This window comes from Corythoichthys intestinalis, chromosome 5, assembly GCF_030265065.1.
Source record: "Corythoichthys intestinalis isolate RoL2023-P3 chromosome 5, ASM3026506v1, whole genome shotgun sequence".
In the NCBI taxonomy this organism is placed as follows: Eukaryota; Metazoa; Chordata; class Actinopteri; order Syngnathiformes; family Syngnathidae; genus Corythoichthys; species Corythoichthys intestinalis.
The window spans coordinates 57,257,673-57,276,308 of record NC_080399.1 but is presented as its reverse complement, the minus strand read 5'-3'; the positions used below and the strand labels follow the sequence as shown (position 1 = coordinate 57,276,308).

General features: G+C 39.3%; 1 protein-coding gene across 2 annotated transcripts in view; it reads right to left on the bottom strand.

The window, feature by feature from the left end:
• Positions 1–1,892: 1,892 nt before the first annotated feature.
• The window catches only part of syt9b (synaptotagmin IXb), a 105,347-nt gene continuing 88,603 nt past the window's right edge, over positions 1,893–18,636 (bottom strand). Inside the window, exons 5-8 of one of the 2 annotated variants that reach the window (XM_057837259.1) lie at positions 12,593–12,713; positions 12,262–12,433; positions 12,057–12,186; positions 1,893–3,395 (exon numbers count right to left, since the gene is read on the bottom strand). In XM_057837259.1, coding sequence (XP_057693242.1) covers positions 3,318–3,395; positions 12,057–12,186; positions 12,262–12,433; positions 12,593–12,713 — 501 coding nt within the window. In that variant the 3' untranslated portion in view covers positions 1,893–3,317. Of the gene's footprint in view, positions 3,396–12,050; positions 12,187–12,261; positions 12,434–12,592; positions 12,714–18,636 lie in introns of those variants that run through there. The other variant, XM_057837260.1, reaches the window with a different exon arrangement.

The window sequence follows — 18,636 nt, the reverse complement described above, 5'->3', positions numbered from 1 at the left end:
ACATCCAGGAAATAAACACATTCATAATGAAAACATTGGTAATTGCATTCATTTCTGTGAGAAATGCTGTATTTTCTGGAAAAATCCAGGGGTGCCAATAATTTTGTCCATGACTGAATTTTACTTAAGCAAAATTAAATGGAACTGCATAGCCTGAACATACAGTGCCTTGCAAAAGTATTCGGCCCCCTTTAACCTTGCAACCTTTCGCCACATTTCAGGCTTCAAACATAAAGATATAAAATTTTTATTTTTCGTCAAGAATCAACAACAAGTGGGACACAATCGTGAAGTGGAACAAAATTTATTGGATAATTTAAACTTTTTTAACAAATAAAAAACTGAAAAGTGGGGCGTGCAATATTATTCGGCCCCCTTGCGTTAATACTTTGTAGCGCCACGTTTTGCTCCAATTACAGCCGCAAGTTGCTTGGGGTATGTTTCTATCAGTTTTGCACATCGAGAGACTGACATTCTTGCCCATTCTTCCTTGCAAAACAGCTCGAGCTCGGTGAGGTTGAATGGAGAGTGTTTGTGAACAGCAGTCTTCAGCTCTTTCCACAGATTCTCGATTGGATTCAGGTCTGGACTTTGACTTGGCCATTCTAACACCTGGATACGTTTATTTTTGAACCATTCCATTGTAGATTTAGCTTTATGTTTTGGATCATTGTCCTGTTGGAAGATAAATCTCCGTCCCAGTCTCAGGTCTTGTGCAGATACCAACAGGTTTTCTTCCAGAATGTTCCTGCATTTGGCTGCATCCATCTTCCCGTCAATTTTAACCATCTTCCCTGTCCCTGCTGAAGAAAAGCAGGCCCAAACCATGATGCTGCCACCACCATGTTTGACAGTGGGGATGGTGTGTTCAGGGTGATGAGCTGTGTTGCTTTTACGCCAAACATATCGTTTTGCATTGTGGCCAAAAAGTTCAATTTTGGTTTCATCTGACCAGAGCACCTTCTTCCACATGTTTGGTGTGTCTCCCAGGTGGCTTGTGGCAAACTTTAAACGAGACTTTTTATGGATATCTTTGAGAAATGGCTTTCTTCTTGCCACTCTTCCATAAAGGCCAGATTTGTGCAGTGTACGACTGATTGTTGTCCTATGGACAGACTCTCCCACCTCAGCTGTAGATCTCTGCAGTTCATTCAGAGTGATCATGGGCCTCTTGGCTGCATCTCTGATCAGTTTTCTCTTTGTTTGAGAAGAAAGTTTGGAAGGACGGCCGGGTCTTGGTAGATTTGCAGTGGTCTGATGCTCCTTCCATTTCAATATGATGGCTTGCACAGTGCTCCTTGAGATGTTTAAAGCTTGGGAAATCTTTTTGTATCCAAATCCGACTTTAAACTTCTCCACAACAGTATCTCGGACCTGCCTGGTGTGTTCCTTGGTTTTCATAATGCTCTCTGCACTTTAAACAGAACCCTGAGACTATCACAGAGCAGGTGCATTTATACGGAGACTTGATTACACACAGGTGGATTCTATTTATCATCATCGGTCATTTAGGACAACACTGGATCATTCAGAGATCCTCACTGAACTTCTGGAGTGAGTTTGCTGCACTGAAAGTAAAGGGGCCGAATAAAATTGCACGCCCCACTTTTCAGTTTTTTATTTGTTAAAAAAGTTTAAATTATCCAATAAATGTTGTTCCACCAGTTCTGGGTGTCCCCTGCCTACTGCCCGTAGTTAGCTGGGATAGGCTCCAGCACCTCCGCGACCCTCGTGAGGAAAAGTGGCATGGAAAATGAATGAATGAATGAAATGTTGTTCCACTTCACGATTTGTGTCCCACTTGTTGTTGGTTCTTGACAAAAAAATTAAATTTCATATCTTTATGTTTGAAGCCTGAAATGTGGCGAAAGGTTGCAAGATTCAAGGGGGCCGAATACTTTTGCAAGGCACTGTATGGCACTTACAAAGATGTTGTGTGACAAGAAGTGCAAGCTGCAACCCAACAGTAGCTCTCCCAGGCTTGAATATTTAAAGATTTCTTTTACTATCAGACAAATTGTCAATACCTGCATCACTTTCAGCACCCGTGTGTGATTTTACTGTGTGGTGTCACATCTTCCTGGATACTTCCTTCACAGCAGACACCAGGGAACACTCATAGAGAAGTTGTGGGCTGGGGTGTGCGAGATTTTTTTATGTGTGCTGTATGTTTTTGACTTTTTTTTTTACACAAACCAATCCATCCATACAGAAATATTTATTACGACATGGTTAACCAGTTCAGATCGTGTTTACATAAGGGTCAGAAGAAAAGAGAATTCAACTAAGCATAATACATGCATTTAATTGACAAACACAAATCATCACTGCTACTTGTGACAATGTCAAAAAACAAACAAACTTCTCCCAAAAATATACACAAAACGGTTTTGAAGAGCTTTATGCCAAAGTCTACCCAAACTCAAATTAATATTTGCGAGTACTGACTATGTGTATGGTGCAAATGAATGAAACCTTGTGGGAATGTTGAAATAGATTATTTTATTTTTTAAATTTATGGTAGAATAAGCAAAATTGTGGAAGTAGCATCATCGATTTCCTGTTTTCAGCTTATTTTCCCCCGTTACTTCTTATGAGGCATGTTTTTATATTAGGATGGTTGAATTAAACTGCTCCCAAGCAAATTACAACACATAAAATTGTAACCAGCCACCAATACACTGTTTGACTATACCAAATGGGAATAATTGCAAGAAAAAGGATCGCTTCTCTTAAAATGTAGAATATCAACATTTCACTACTATGCATCTATTTTGTTTATTTTAACCACACACTGTGAAAAATACTACTTAAACCATGCGGTTAGAAAAAACATGTTAGATTCTTTTTGACATCCTTTTGAGATATTCTTGAAGCAAATACATTATAGATTTTATTTGAGAAAAGAGCAGGAGGAAGGTGAAATGAAAAAAATATATATCTTATACTAAGAAGCTCTGACATTTCTGTTAAACAAACCTTCACTTTATAAGCAATACTTTAGATAAATCAATAGCTCCACAATCACAAATATCTAAAGTTTCAGGTTTTACAAAAGTTAGTTTCCAATTATTAATACTGTTAGTAACACGTTTTTTTGTTTTTGTTTTGTTTTTTACAGCAGCAGTTCACTCGGAATGTTGTTAAGTTTTATGTAAGTAACAAAGATGAAAGAAGTATGGGTCTTCCTTAATGGTAATTTTTTTTCAGGTCTACTCTTTTTTTTCTAATTTTTTTTCTAATTTTTTTTTTTAAATTTTTACCAAAATTAGGGTTTATGTGCAAGTGTTTGTGCATGTATGCATGTGTGTGTGTCTTCATGGTGATGGCGGTGCCTTCAGAGAATTGGTGGATCCTCCTTGACTTCCACTCCCTGCTGCTCTTTGTCCAACCCACTAATAGATCACAAAGAAAGTAGACAAAGATGATGCAGTTAGTGGCACAACAATGCATATGGGAAAATGCTCCAAATACTATTCTGTAGCTGAAAATTATATGTGCAATAGGGTCTATATAGCGTTAAGATTTTCTATGACAGTGATCCCTCGTTTTTCACGGTTAATGGGGACCAGAACCCGTTGTGATAACTGAAAAACCGTAAGTAGTGTCCCCCCCAATTTTTTTTTTTTTTGTTCAATGTATTTATTCAGATCTATCGCTGGAAAGTGATACATATAAGACAAGTTAAAAAAAAAAAAATTGTTTACCTTTTTCCCCAAAGTATAATTAAAAAATCGTCTATGTATATGGCGGAAAACACAGACAAGACTGAAAAAGCAGTTTCTGCTCTTGCACTCCACTTTAAAATAAACTGCTGTATTTTAAGCCAAAACAACTGTTGTGTTTGATAGAACAATATGTCTATATGCTGCCATAGCACATTAATCCCCCAAACTATTTTTAATTTGTCTGCTTTACCCTGGAGACCCCCGTTTACAAACGTCGCGCAACCGCTTTTGTTTCAACCCAGCCATAAAATGAAGGTAATTAATTATATTTATTATTCAAAATGTATATCATTTTTAGCTTAGAATCATTAATTGATGTTCAATATTTCCTTTAAAAAAAAAAAAAAAAAAAAAAAACCTTAAAAATTATTCACTCGCAGATTTTAAACTTTTAAACAAATTGCGTCACAATGAATAAAATGGGTGTCTGTAAAAAAATTCACGGATATCTACCTCATAACTGTAGCTTAATTGTATTTTTTTGTTACTGACACATTTTCTCCAATATGTTAGATGATAAATAATTGATCCAAACAAAGAAAAATAGGAAAAAAAAGTTTAAAAGGTAAAATATCTGAAAAAGAAAATCTCTACCACTCCTTGATGTCTGCGATTTCTGCATCGCGACCCTTGTTATATTACCATGTTACACCCCTAAAATCCCCCCAAAATCCGGCTGTGGCCATTCACATCTGTGTCTTGACACTCGATGATACATGCTACGTGGAGTTTTTGGATCGAAACAAGGTAAGTACGCGATAATATCTCGTTAAAGTCATGGCATCTTTAATTCTGCTCTTTCATGAAGCTCCAGATAGGGTTTTGCTGTTTAATTTTTTTTTTTTTTCAAAATGCCCTCCTGTTCAAAATGTTTCTTCCCCCAGAAAATTCAGATTTTAAGTATGTATCACACATTCATATCAGACAATTTTGAAAGTTGGCCAAATTGAGGGTCTTAGAGCGGAACTTGAGTTCCGAACACCTGAGTGTTTTCCGCCGTATATATTTAAATAAATGAATGAAGCACTTTAAATGTAATAATTATGATAAGTTTTAAACAAGCTATGGCCCAACAGAATTATTTTTAAACAAGAAAAAAAGTAGAGGCCCAATCCATTTTAAAAAAGGAAAAAAAAAAAAAAATGCTTGTCTTTATCAAATGCAGTGGTGGGTAGTAATGTCTTACATGTAGTCTGTTACATTTAAAAAATGTATTTCTAAGAATAGTTTTACTAAGCTATACATTTACTTGAGTAGATTTGTGAAGAAAAAAACGCTAATCTTCCTCTGCTACTTTGGGCTACACAAGAGTTGTTACATTTTTCTCCCTTATTCTAAATTTTAGATTTTTTCTTTTTTTTGCCAGCGATGCCAAGAGTAGAGACATTCCTGGTGTATATCTGGGGTAGCTCTACCAATTTCACCAATGAGACGTCGCGACAATAATCACATGACTTCATTATGCCAATCACAAGCAAGCTTGTCGTTCTATCTTCACGCTAGCCTATTCAATCATATGCTGTCTTTAAAGCACCGTAAAATGAAGTATTTGATATAGAACGCTGTCCTCAACATGACTCGAAAGCGCGGATTTTAAACTCTCTCCCAGTTTGTATTTGGCACCGATTGACCACAGAAAACCGGAGATATGATCCTTTTAATTTCAAGATAGTAATAAATATGAAGGAACGCTTCACTATTTAAACCCAGAACTATTTTCTCCACCAGAGGACAGTCATCCTCTTTGGATGCTTTATTTATTTATTTTTTTGTCCCCCTCTCGTTGGAATTCAATGTTTTTTTTTTTTGTTTGTTTTTTTGTATTTCTTTGGTTTAATGTCGTTATCTAATGGGTTATTGTACAGCATCATTATAACAATAGACCATATCGATAACTTTGTGCGCAGAAAATAATACCATTGTTTAAAAAAGAATTCTTAAGCAGTTACTCATGATGTTACTCATTACTTGAGTATTCTTTTCACCAAATACTTTTTTACTTGTATGTAAGTAAATTTTTTGGATGACTACTTTCGCTTGAGTAATATTGATTTGAATTAACGCTACGCTTATTTGAGTAAAATGTTTGGCTACTCTACCCACTTCTGATTAAATGCTTCATTGAGTGTCCACTCAAATCCGCTCCAGCTGCTCACACACACACAATGAGTTGCCACAGCAACTGTTTAACAAGTTAAACGATGATTGACACATGATGCGCTTTGAAGGTCGAGTCCCTGGCAAGATCAAAGCTTAAGCTTCTGTTAATCATCAATTACTTTAATAAGCAACTCCCGTTCACTCTCTGATGAACAAAGAGCAGGGAGAGAACGCGAGCGCGAGACTTCACGATCAGCTCGGGAAAGCTCATCTGTATTTTTTTTGGGAAAAAATTCTGCTATGAACCAGAGGCGCGAAGTTTGAAGTGAAGTAGCGAGGGATCAGTGTATTACAATTCACTGTGCTGCCGCATAATTTGAGGAAGATAAGGTACATGCGGCCACTCAAGGCCAAAAATTATTTTTATCACAGTATTATTTAAGTAGTTATGGACAGTGTTGTTAATATTACTTTAAAAAAAGTAATTTGTTACAGTGACAAATTACTTCTAAAAAGTAATTGAGTTAGTTGAGTTGTAAGAATAATTAGTTACTCAGCAAAGTAACTGTTTACTTTTCATGTTCTACACGTTATTACATGATACATTCTATAATATCTTTCACTTCAAATATGTATATATTAATTGATTGAAGAATAAAAACACTATACAGGTAGTCCCCGGGTTACGAACGAGTTCCGTTCCTACGCTGGCAACGTAACCCGAATTTCCGCTTAAGTCGGAATCAACCCATTAAGTACCCCAAAATACCCTCTAAATCTCAAAAGAACTATCCAAAAACCTTTATTATACGCAGGGGTGCACATAATTTTTTTGCCCAGGTTCTCAGAGGAGGACCTGGAGATGTGACTTGGTCCTCATTGAGCTTGAGAGCCGACCCGCCTGATGCGATAAATTTATGACAAGCTTTACTTAGAGCCAATTAACTTTAATTGATTATATTAACAATTAATGCTTGATTAACATCAACTGTCACACCAAAATTGCCATTACTTTGAAGTGAAATGTAAAGAAATAAGAAGCACCAATTCAAAATAATGGGCATTATGCGGCTCCCACATTAACTCCAAGCCTTTTTAAAAGTGGGATATCCTCCTCATAAGACCTCATTGAACGTGCATGTTTAGCTTTGTAAAATGCGAGCAAAAACACGTTTGTCAGTGCATGTCGCTGTTCATTACCTTTATTCTGCCACTTGTCCATAGAGCGAGTGGGGTCCTGTTTGACATCGATAGTTTGCTTAATTGCCACATGCTCTCTGTTTTTTTCGTGCTTTTCAAAGTTTGGATGGCTGAAATTCTTTGACCTTACATAAAATGCGCTGCTCTTATCGGCGACATTGGGATTCTCACGGCACATTTTGTACCGCATTTCCGTGCGAACATCATTTGCTTCTAGCCATGGTACCTCCTGTAACCACTTTTCAGCAAAAGCCCTTTTTTTCGGTAGCTCCGGTGACGTCTCTGTCGTCTGTCTGTTTTTTGACGGGGGTGGGGGAACATGGAAGTAATTTAGTGATGGCCAAATGAAGCCTCATGGAGCAATGAAGCTTTGCAGCCAATTGGTTTGCACATGTAGCAAAGCTTCATGGTGCTTCATTTACCCTATGGCGCCATCAAGTGGTCTAGAAGCCCAAGAGGTCAACATTGTTAAGAATTCAATGGCTATTTGCTTAAGACAAAGATATGAATGTGCTTGTGTTAGTAATTTAGTATGTGAACAAAATACAACAAGTGCTAATGGTAATTTGTTATCCATTTTTATTTAGAAATAATAGCTTTCCCACAGTGGCTGGCTTTAAACAGTTTCTTTTTTTTTGGGAAAATATTTCACCAGCTTTAGAAAATATTCTTTCACAAGGCACAGATGAAGCTGGGGTGCAGAGAAAAGTGAGTGCCAGTTTATATAAATTTGGGTAGGTATTCTTTTGTGCCTCCCAGTACACTAATGGATTGTTCATTCTGTTGATGTTTGGTTCAGATAGGTACACACACACACACACTCACATTTATATTAAAGTAGTTTTTCTCCCTTACCTTATTGAAAGCAATCAAATCAAAATGTTCCCATACGGGGGAGGATCGCTCTTTTCGCGCAGGTTCCATCGCAAGCAAAGGACAAGGCTCGAAAAAAGATTGCACTGGTTGCACTGTTGCGCACAGATGTAACAAGTACAGGAGCCCGAAATCCACAAAATGTGAGATAACAGGCGATCGCCATTGCGTTTTGCAACCAATTTATACCGTAGTCTGTCCTGTTTTTGCAATGTGCGCCAAACGTTGGATCACTTCCGAAGCACTCACGAGAGTCAGCCGGCCGCCGGCCGCCGGCGAGGCTTCCCACGTCATCATTTCCGGGTTTTGCCGAAATGAAGCGCGCCTCGCTACAAGCTTCGTGGAAACCCCCCTCCCATTACTCGACACATGCTTCGGAACCTCGGCTCATTTCGTCCCATCACTAAAGTAATTACTCAGTGTGGCCTGCCTCTTCAAAATTTTGAGAAGTTATTTTCTCGTGTCCGCCGCAAATACAGTGGTCAGCCATCGGTACGCAAAAGCGTATGGAAGCCGTTGAGGGCCAGTGCATTTGTCTACGTCCAGTACGCATGCGCGCATGCGGACCACTTATGTGCACCCCTGATTATACGTCAATGTACTGCCCTCGCCAAGATCTTGGAGCTAAGTCCTAGCTAGAGAGCGAGTTAATCTACGAAATGACGATGTTAGACGTCCGTGTTTGCTGCCTATATTCAGTTGCTCATTACATCAACACTTGCAGTATGTAAGTAAAATAAAAATTAAATCAGTTTAATCTTCAATAACAGCAATTCCAATTTGCGTTTATAACTAGCTGCTGATACAGAAAAAACAATCCACACAAACGATTAGCATGTATTAGTTAGCGTCCGCACATCATCAAAAACAATCAGATCATTAACTCAAGTATTCGACCACCATTGAAAACTTTTTTTCTACTCAGACACTCAAAGGCGAAGGACGTATTTCTGCGTCCTATATATATAAGCTTCGGCTTCTCCCGTCAGCCCTTTTCTTTTCGGGTTGAATATGCCTGAAGGGAAAATAAATAAATAAATAAAACTAAATAAAACGCTCACTAAACAGTAAAAAAGGTGTTATATACAGGTGTCGCCTCTGTGGACGCTTCATAAGCAACAAATGTGCGCGCAGGTTTGCAGTTCTTTACCCTTCTTAATGGGAGCAAATGGCTTGTGTGTGTGTGCTCTTCTTCGTGTGCGCAAATATGTTCTTCGTGTGCGCATATACGTTCTTCTTTGTGTGTACATGCGCTCATACTCGCTTGCGGAGGTACTACATGCTTTTCCAGTCGAAATCAATTAAGTCGGGTAAGTTGTAACCCGTGGACTACCTGTATACAGTATTTTAGAACATTGGTATTTATTTGGATCAACTTTATTACAGTCTGTTAAGAAAACACAAATGTAAACTGACCATTAACCAGTGCAAACTCTGTTAGGCCTACTGCACTATAAGCAGAGCACTATCCTTAAATATTCTGTAAAGTAACAATGTTTAATATAATTCAAGTTTGAGAATGCTACCTTTGAAATTCCATGGCCCGTCGCCATTATCGGTCTTGTTGTGTTTGCCAGACCGTGCAGTGAAGCAGGGCATTATCCGCCCACCTAGCCAATCATCATCGCGTTTGCAACGGCGTCACCATCCCTTTCTCTCCTCCCCCTCTGCTATTTACAGGCAAGCAGGCAGGCAGCTGATGTGTGACAAAGTCAAACAACTTGCGCTTCGCTCAACCAAATTTTAGCAACGTGCCCCTTCACATCCTCGATAATGGTAACGGCAATGCACAGATGGGAAAAGTAATTAATTAGATTACTCACTACTGAAAAAAAAAACGCCTTTAGAAATGCTGTTATACATTAACGCCGGTACAGTGATCCCTCACTACTTTGCACTTTAAACTTCCCTCAGTCCATTGCGGATTTTGAAAATATTATATTATTATTATTATAATTTTAAATTACTATTATTAAAAAAAAAAAAAAAAATACAAATGAGCTGTCCCCAGCCGATCGCGTAGTCTCACTCTCTCTCCCTCCCTCCTTTTTCCTGCTCTTTGTTCGTCAGGCAGTGCACGTTGCACTGGAGTTGCTTATTAAAGTTAATGATGATTGACAGATGTTTGTGTTTGATATTGTGTTTGAAAAGCGCTGCATGCGTCAATCATTGTTTAAGTTGTTAAACAGTTACTGTGGCAACTTATTGTGTGTAAGTAAGCAGCTTAAGCGGATTTGAGTAGACTCGCTCAATGAAGCATTTAATAAAGCCAAGCATTTTTCTACCACTTTATTCTTGTTTAAAATAATTCGATAGTAACATGTTTAAAACTTCCGTCATTGTTTGCATGCTATCCTCATTAAAATATAAAAACCTATAAATGTTTGGGTGGTTTAAGTTAAAGCAGACTCTGTTTTTTCATCTGAATAATTTTGACAAAGATCAGATCTCATTTGGTGATTTTATGCAAAAATGTGAAAAATTCCAAAAAGTTCAGATACTTCTTCATACCACTGTACTTGTGCCATTTTCCAAAGCGCCTGTCCACAAAATTACCAAAACCTGATCTAAAACACCCGTGACTTGGCGAATACTTGTGCTGGACTGAACAGGAAGATGGGCCCTGAGTTAGGATGTCCTCCTAGGCAGTTGAATCTTCTTGCTTAATACGTCCTCTAACATAACAATAAAAATGTCAGCTTGGTACACACAGTAGGCCCTTAGGAATTGTGTGTAGATCTTTTCAAGAAACACAAATAAGCCATTAGCCAGGATCTTACTAAGTCTAGCACTAAACGTAATTGCCTCAGAGAAAACATTGCTTGTGTAGTGGGAGTAAGTGCCCTCGAAACACGGACGTTCATCTTATTTCATCATCATTGGCAGTCAGGGTCACTAACGTCTTCAAATCCTATGCTGAACCATTGTGACTGCTAGTGGATCACTTGTTTTTAATTTATGTGTTAAAAAAAAACAGCAACGTGAGAAGTGTTTTGAATTGGAGGAGAAAAAAAGAGCCTATATATCTCTTTTGATATCCCCTTTGTTCTTACCGACAGGAGAGTTCATACAGTCACTCATCAGAATACAATAACCAACAGAATAGAATAGAAAGCCTTTTTTGTCATTGTACAGAGCTCGTTGAATGTTAAGTGTGTACTAAAACTGAAGTGATTTAACTGAATTGTTGGTTAGTTATCTCAAGTAGCTACTTAATTGTTGATTTTTAATCATGTACTCTACATTTATCAACAATGTTTTGAAATGTAAATATTTTTCCTGAACTTTTACCTTTTAGATCTTTTTACTCAACACAGTACATTTGAGAACACAACATGAATTTACAAGAATCACCCCAGCATCGGTTTTGGCATGCTCTGTTTGTTTTAATGAGTGTGGGCTGGGAATTCAGAACTATAAAAAGCTATGTATATGTAGTTACTGCTCAATGTTACAGCTGTCTTTGTTGTGAAAATCATAGAAAAACAAAACAGGAGTGAACAACAAGAATGAAAGCTTCGCATTGTTCTAGTTATATAATGGCTGTTTAATAGTTGTTGTTGACTTTTTTCACAAAGAATAAGAAAACACATCATGCGATTAATCTTACTTTCATTAAGTTAGTTTTGGTCTGTTTAGGATCTTTATCCTTTTAACTCTGAAATGATCCCTTCTAAATATTAAACACTAAAGATCCATGCATCAATATAACAACAGCAGATGAAACTATCTTCTCAAAAGTCTGAATCTTTAGTTTTTAAATGCATTATCATTTTCTTGATGAGTCAGTTTGACCTTAATGTGCTAATAATAATCCATAATATGATCAACTACTCATGAAGGTCCCTAGGATGCTGGAACCTCTCCTGGGCAGATGTCAGGGTACAACATGAACAGGTTGCCGGCCAAGTATGGATCTCATATTGCACATGTGTCAAGCTGGTCCTCAAAGGGCCGCAGTGGGTGCGGGTTTTTGTTGAAACCCATCAGGAGGACAGCCTTTCACCAATCTGGTGTTTTACAATTGATTGTGCTGCTTGTTTTAGCAGAAACCTCATTGGTTGAACTGTCTGTGCTGGATCTGTTGGAACAAAGACCAGGACCCACTGCGGAATCGGTTTGACACCCCTGTCCTATTACATACTATTGTCATACCTCAATTAGCGGATGCCAGTGTGCGACAGGCTTGCGTGGATATGTCAGCATCTCACTCCAGTGGTCTCTTCCCAGAGTGTCAGCCTCCGTACCCACCCTGCACACTCCGATAATTTCATTATGCCCAACTCTAAAAGGAACACAAGAACAAATTGTTGAAACTCATATTTCCTTTACAGATGAGCATCACTGGCAACTAACTGACCGATCATAGTCCATGACGGCTATTAGTAGGCTTATTTGATTGATGTTTTCTGGGGGGACATCAAATACGATGGCTTCATTGTAAACTGGGTTCAGGGTGTTGCGTTTGGTGGACGTCTTCCTTTTCTTAAGCCTCCGACCATCACACATCAGCGACACCTTTACATATGGATCTACGGAGTAAACGTGCAATGAGGATATTACAATGTTCAATCAAAGTGGTTAAGAATAGTTTTCGAGCAAAAGTGCTTTATTAAGGGAAAACCAAAGACCTTAAACACTCCTTTGGAATGTCCCTTTTCTAACTCAACGTAACATAAATTAAAACTCACCTGAAGCACCAGTTATGTCCATGGCTTTGAGATTCCTGGCTTTGATCATGGTAATGGTGAGCCTGCCAGCCGTGGGGAGATAGCACAATGAGAACATCAGCTCTCCCAGATCTACGTTGTCCTGAAAACGAATACCAATTTCATATTAATTCAACTACAATCAGAGAAGTAGTCAGTCCATTTTTTCTCGCAAGTATGATGATAAAAAAATCACAAATTTCACAAGGTAAAACTTTTAGTGATTTAGTGTCAGACTAAAGCCTAATTCATGCTTCTGCGTCAACGAGCATTCAAAGTTCTGCGTCAAGGGAACACGTTGCTCTGTAATTCACCACCAAGCCACTAGAGGGGTGTTGCAGGACTCTTGTTGAATTCTTTGAGTTTTCTTCCGGTTAGATAACAATGGCAACAGAAATGGAACGCTTGAATGTGGATCTTCAGCTCATCAATATTGAACAACAAATGTTGATCATACAAATGTTGAGGCGAAAGTGACGCAAAAGACGGTTGCGGAGGTGGCCTGTCTGACTGTTGATGCCGCACAGAGACTGTCAGTTTACGAAATGTAGCATAGCGTGGAAGCCAGCAACCTGCGTTGTCCAGCGTTTTGTCCGGTTTCTTTGCCGTGTCCTACAACCAGCCAGTGGGAAGCCATAGCAGATTTCTGGCGGCTATGGAACTTTTCCAAACTGCGTTGGAACCCTTGATGGCAAATACGTTATCATAAAACAACCGAGGCACTCTCAATCAGTGATGATGTATCAAGTGTGTAAACCAGGGGTCTGCAAACCGGTCCTCGAGGCCACTGTGGGTCCTGGTTTTTGTTCATACCGATCAAGCACAGACCTTGTAACCAATTTGGTTTCTACTAAAACAAGCAGCACCTGACTGCAATCAACTGATTACACTTATAAAACACCAGATTGGTGAAAAGGTGTGGTCTTGTTTTGTTGGAGTGAAATCCTGCACCCACTGCGGCCCTATGTGGAATAGTTTGGTGACCACTGGTGCAAACTGTCTGTTGTTGAAAATTAAACATCAAAACACCTCTTTTGACACCAAACCTGTGCTTTATTGTTCATATACTTGAAGTGTAAAATGTAAATATGTCACTGACTCACAGCAAGCACATAGACAAAATAAATGATAAAGTGTCCCAACCAAAAATACGACATGAAGTGATAAAAAGCTGGCAGTTTTTGGCCTGCCAGGTCACCGCTTTGTGTGGCCATTCGCTTCCGAACACACATACTTGTCTCGAAGGTTCTTCCATTTTTTTCATGCATTCGCTGACCTCCAACCCCGTATTTTCGGCAATCTCCTTCCACGAAAAATTTGGCAATCTTTATAATGCGTTGACGAAACATTGCATAGGTGGTCGTACTTGTGGACCTCTCTTTGATGACCCGCTCGTCGGCTTGGTCCATTTTTGAGTGGAGCGCAAAAAAGTTTTGTAAATGGCGGTGCTTTCGCGTTGAACCGGAAACAACAGTCTGAGCAGATCAATCACAGTCCATTAGTGTCACGTCACCACGCGTTGACGTTGATTTTGTGGAGGTGCACGCCAGGCTACGGCAGAGGGTCGTAAATCAGGTCTGCCCTAATGATATAGGTCCGCTGCAGAAGCATAAACCAGCCTTAAGGCTATCATAGAAAAAAAAGTAATCCTGTTCTTTGACCTAATATTGAATTGATTGGCAGCTTTCACACTAACCTGCTGCCATTTTATCACATGACTTATGAAATGCTGATATTTGCTGTTAATTCCTGCAGGGTCTTGCACCCATTGGAGTTTCATACACCAGACGCTTACAGGGTTACAAACATACACACCAGATGCTTACAATTAGGCTTGTTCCGATCATGTTTTTTTGCTCCCGATCCGATCCCGATCGTTTTAGTTTGAGTATCTGCCGATCCCGATATTTCCCCATCCGATTGCTTTTTTTTGCTCCCGATTCAATTCCAATCATTCCTGATAACTTTCCCGATCATATACATTTTGGCAATGCATTAAGAAAAAAATGAATAAAACTTGGACGAATATATACATTCAACATACAGTACATAAGTACTGTATTTGTTTATTTATGACAATAAATCCTCAAGATGGCATTTACATTATTAACATTCTTTCTGTGAGAAGGATCCACGGATAGAAAGACTTGTAATTTTTAAAGGACAAATGTGACTAAATATTGCCATCTAGTGTATTTGTTGAGCTTTCAGTAAATGATACTGTAGCCATGCCCTAATGCATGATGGGAAGTGGAACCATGACTGTGCGTAGTGCTACCAATTTATATATCTTCTCTGCGTTGGGAAATAACATAGGGTGTTAAGAAAAAGATCAATTACTACCTTCCTTCACCACATTGCTTCTCACGATATTTCAAATCGTAGGGAGAGAGATTGTAAGGCTTTAGCCAATTAAAAAGAGGCTCCAAAGGCTGCCAAAATTCACCCTACTCATTTTACGCTGCCTTTTAGCGCTCTATATAGGTAAAACGGCGCCATTACAGATTGAGCGCGACAATGCGTGAGTGGGTCGTGTAGCGCATGCATTAATTGCATTTATTTTAACGTGATACATTTTTTAAAAAATTAATTACCGCCTTTATTGGGATAAACTTGATAACCCTACCTTAAGCCTAAACTAAAGACTCTGGATGAGTGTAACATATTATGTCTGTAACGTTAAATACAATTAGACAAGGATTTAATTAAAAAATATATATATATATTTTAAAAAAAGGCATGTCCGATATTTTTTTGCGGATTCCGAAACTTTGAAAGTGACGTGATTGGACCCGATCGGGACATCTCTACTTACAATGTTACATAAACACTTTTCTTTCAAAAAGGGTTCAACTCCCACACTTATTCAAACATGTTTTATTTTAATTTTCCATCTATGTTGAAATACTGCACCTCAAGGGAAACATAGCCTACTATTGTGGGGAAGCATGGCGCAGGTAATTCACTAGGTAATTGAGGGAATAGTGTCAAAGCACTTTGAGTACCTTGAAGGTTAAAAAGCGCTACACAAGTGTAAGGCCATTCATCATTTACCATCGTAAGACCCTGGACAGGTCCTAAATCAGTCGCAGGAGCTGTAGAGTGACAGACAACCATTCACAACCACATTTAGACAGTCACTGAGTGGAAACCGTCGCAAATGTACTCCTACTACGAGGTGGCGTGGTTAGCACAACACCTCACAGTTCTGTAAGTCAGGGTTCGAACCCGGGCTTTGGCCCTCCTGTGTAGATTAGTTTGCATCTTCTCCCCCTTGCCTGCATGGGTTTTCTTCAGGTAGTAGGCCTGAACAATATTGGAAAAAAAATAACATTGCAATTTTTGGGGTGTTTGCTATATTAAAAGTCGAAGAATTTACACCAGATAACTTCAATAGCTCTGTTTGAATTCGATAACATTGCGATATATATATTGCCAAGGCTCCACACATACTTTTGCATTGGTTGCACTGTTGCACCTAACTTTTTTCTTGAGGAGTACCAGCACAAAATTTAGGCGCACACACATTTTTCATTGCTTCACCTTTAATGCCATACATTTAATCCCTCTCCATAACATTCATATAATTCATTCATCTTCTGAACCACTTATTCTCATGAGTGTCGCAGGGGTGCTACTCCAGGTAGAAGGCTGGGTACACCCTGAACTGGTTGCCAGCCAGTCGCAGAAGTGGCTCCAGCAGATACCTGGAGAAACATCAGACATCTCCATCCTGAAGAGCGCAGTCCTTGGAACAGCAAATATATTGCGCAGGACCCTCAAGCTCCCAGGCCTCTGGTAGAGGACCCGAGCTTGAGATGAACAGTTACCCACCCTACCAAGGGGGACGGGGAAAGGTGGCGGGAATAGTGTTTTATTAAAAAAATTTTTTTTTAACGTCCTTCTCACCCCTCGCGGGCTAGTATCTGTGTCATCCTCATGCTTGGGCCCTCTACCAAAGGCATGGGAGTTTGAGGGTTCTGTGCAGTATCTTTGCTGTTCTTAGGACTGCACTCTTCTGAACTAAGGCTTCAGATGTTGTTCCTGGGATCAGCTAGAGCAGGGGTCGGGAACCTTTTTGGCTGAGAGAGCCATGAACATCACATGTTTTTAAATGTAATTCTGTGAGAGCCATACAAGATGTTTAAAACTAATAATACAAGTAATATGTGCATTTTATGTAATTTCAACACTTTTAAAGTACAATAAGTCTCTGAATTCTTTTTAATAACTTTTATAAATGATAATGAATTAAATAACAATTATTAAATAATATTAAAATAGTTATTTTAATATTTTGTGTCTACAGATAGACTGTTGTACTTACGGTTTTTAACCAGCAGGGGAGAGGCGTTCGCTACGTGGCGTGCATGGGCAATAAATGTTCGCATTTTAGAGCAATGTGAGACGGACGTTGTAAACTAGTATTTTTTTCTTGTTTGAGGTGAGAAAAAGAGTATAATTTGACTGTATATATTAGCGGATTGCTTTATTTTATGATGATTGTGATGTGTGCTGTGTGTTAATATAGTTCAGAAATATGTTGATCGTTAAGTATTGTAATGTCCGTAACTATTTGTGGGCCCTTGAAGAGGCCATCAGACGGCGGAGTAGTGACGTAGCGGGAAGCAAGGAGGAGAGAGCGTACGGCGTAAGAGTGAAGTTAGGATGTTGCGGATGCCGCTGTTATTTTGGTTTTATTTCTATGGTTGCCACAATATAGTGGGAAAGTCATCACTGACTCCTCTCCTTCCTATTTCCCCATTCTGGGCTATTACAGTATGTTTATGTTTGACTGCAGATGTGTTCGTAATGGCGAGCGGACGACGAGTGAATGCTAGTAGTGTCTAAAATGCAGAAGTTAAATGTTTTGTCACAAACACTTGTATTTGTTTATTAATATAATTCTGTAAGAATCCACATTTCAGAGCGAATAAGAAATGAGATGTGTGTGCAGCAATGCGAGACGGACGTAGTTTTTTTTCTTGTTTCAGCTGTACAAGAAAAATGAAAGTAAAGCAAAATTAAATGTGTAGCAACAGACTGAAGCATTTAATCCCTGTCTGCACCATGCTAAAGATCCATAGCTATTATTTCAACCGACTGCCACACGCATCATCAGACTTCAGACGTTCTCCACTGCCGCACCTGTAGTGTCCCGAATGTCGCCTGATCACTAGTTTGCTAATGGAAAATATGTGAGCGCCCCTTACTGGTTGCTATTTTTAACGCTTCCCCTGTGGTTCTTACGCCCGCCAGGTTTCCCCCGGGGTCCTAGCGCTCTTCCCATTACATAACAAAACTTTAAAAAATTTTTTTGGAATAACCGAAGATTTGCCAGATGTAGCCGTCAAAAGAGCCATATCTATTCCTGACCCCTGAGCTAGAGCCATTCTTCCGGTCGGTTAGCCTGGAGCTTTTTGCCAGTCTAGAAGCTGATGAACCTTGGCCTTGTTGTTCTCAGCCACTCTCTGTTAGTGTTGTATCGGTCGCGAACGATTCGTTCTTTTTGAACGAATTGTTTGGGTGAACGAGACCGAACTAATCACCATCTGCACTGATTCGTTCTATGAAGTTGGTGGCGCTTGTTCGCTGCGTGGGAGGGCGTTGAGCAAGCGGCAGCGTCTTCTGACATCGCACACGACCAATCAGACGCCAGCCTCATCGCGGGCAGGGGAGGGAGCGGAAACAGAATCATGGCGTATGTCACTCATTTTCACGTGTGGCCAATAAGCAGCCAGCGTGCAGGCAGGGGGGAAAGACTGAGTTTTGTCACTTCCCGTTCAGTGATTCGGTCCTCCGGTTCCTGACCTAGCTTGCTGCTAACTTGACTTTCCAGTAATGACTATGCGGTGAACGAGTCATAAAATGAAAGGAAACGACTTTGTCACATATTTGTTAACGTGGAGCCTATCAAATGCTGCTCAAAAAGACAAAAACACCACACAAATCTAGCGAGCATGGTTTAGTGTTCTACTTTTCTCAACAGACTCGGGACTGTGCCTATGACGATATACTATCAAATT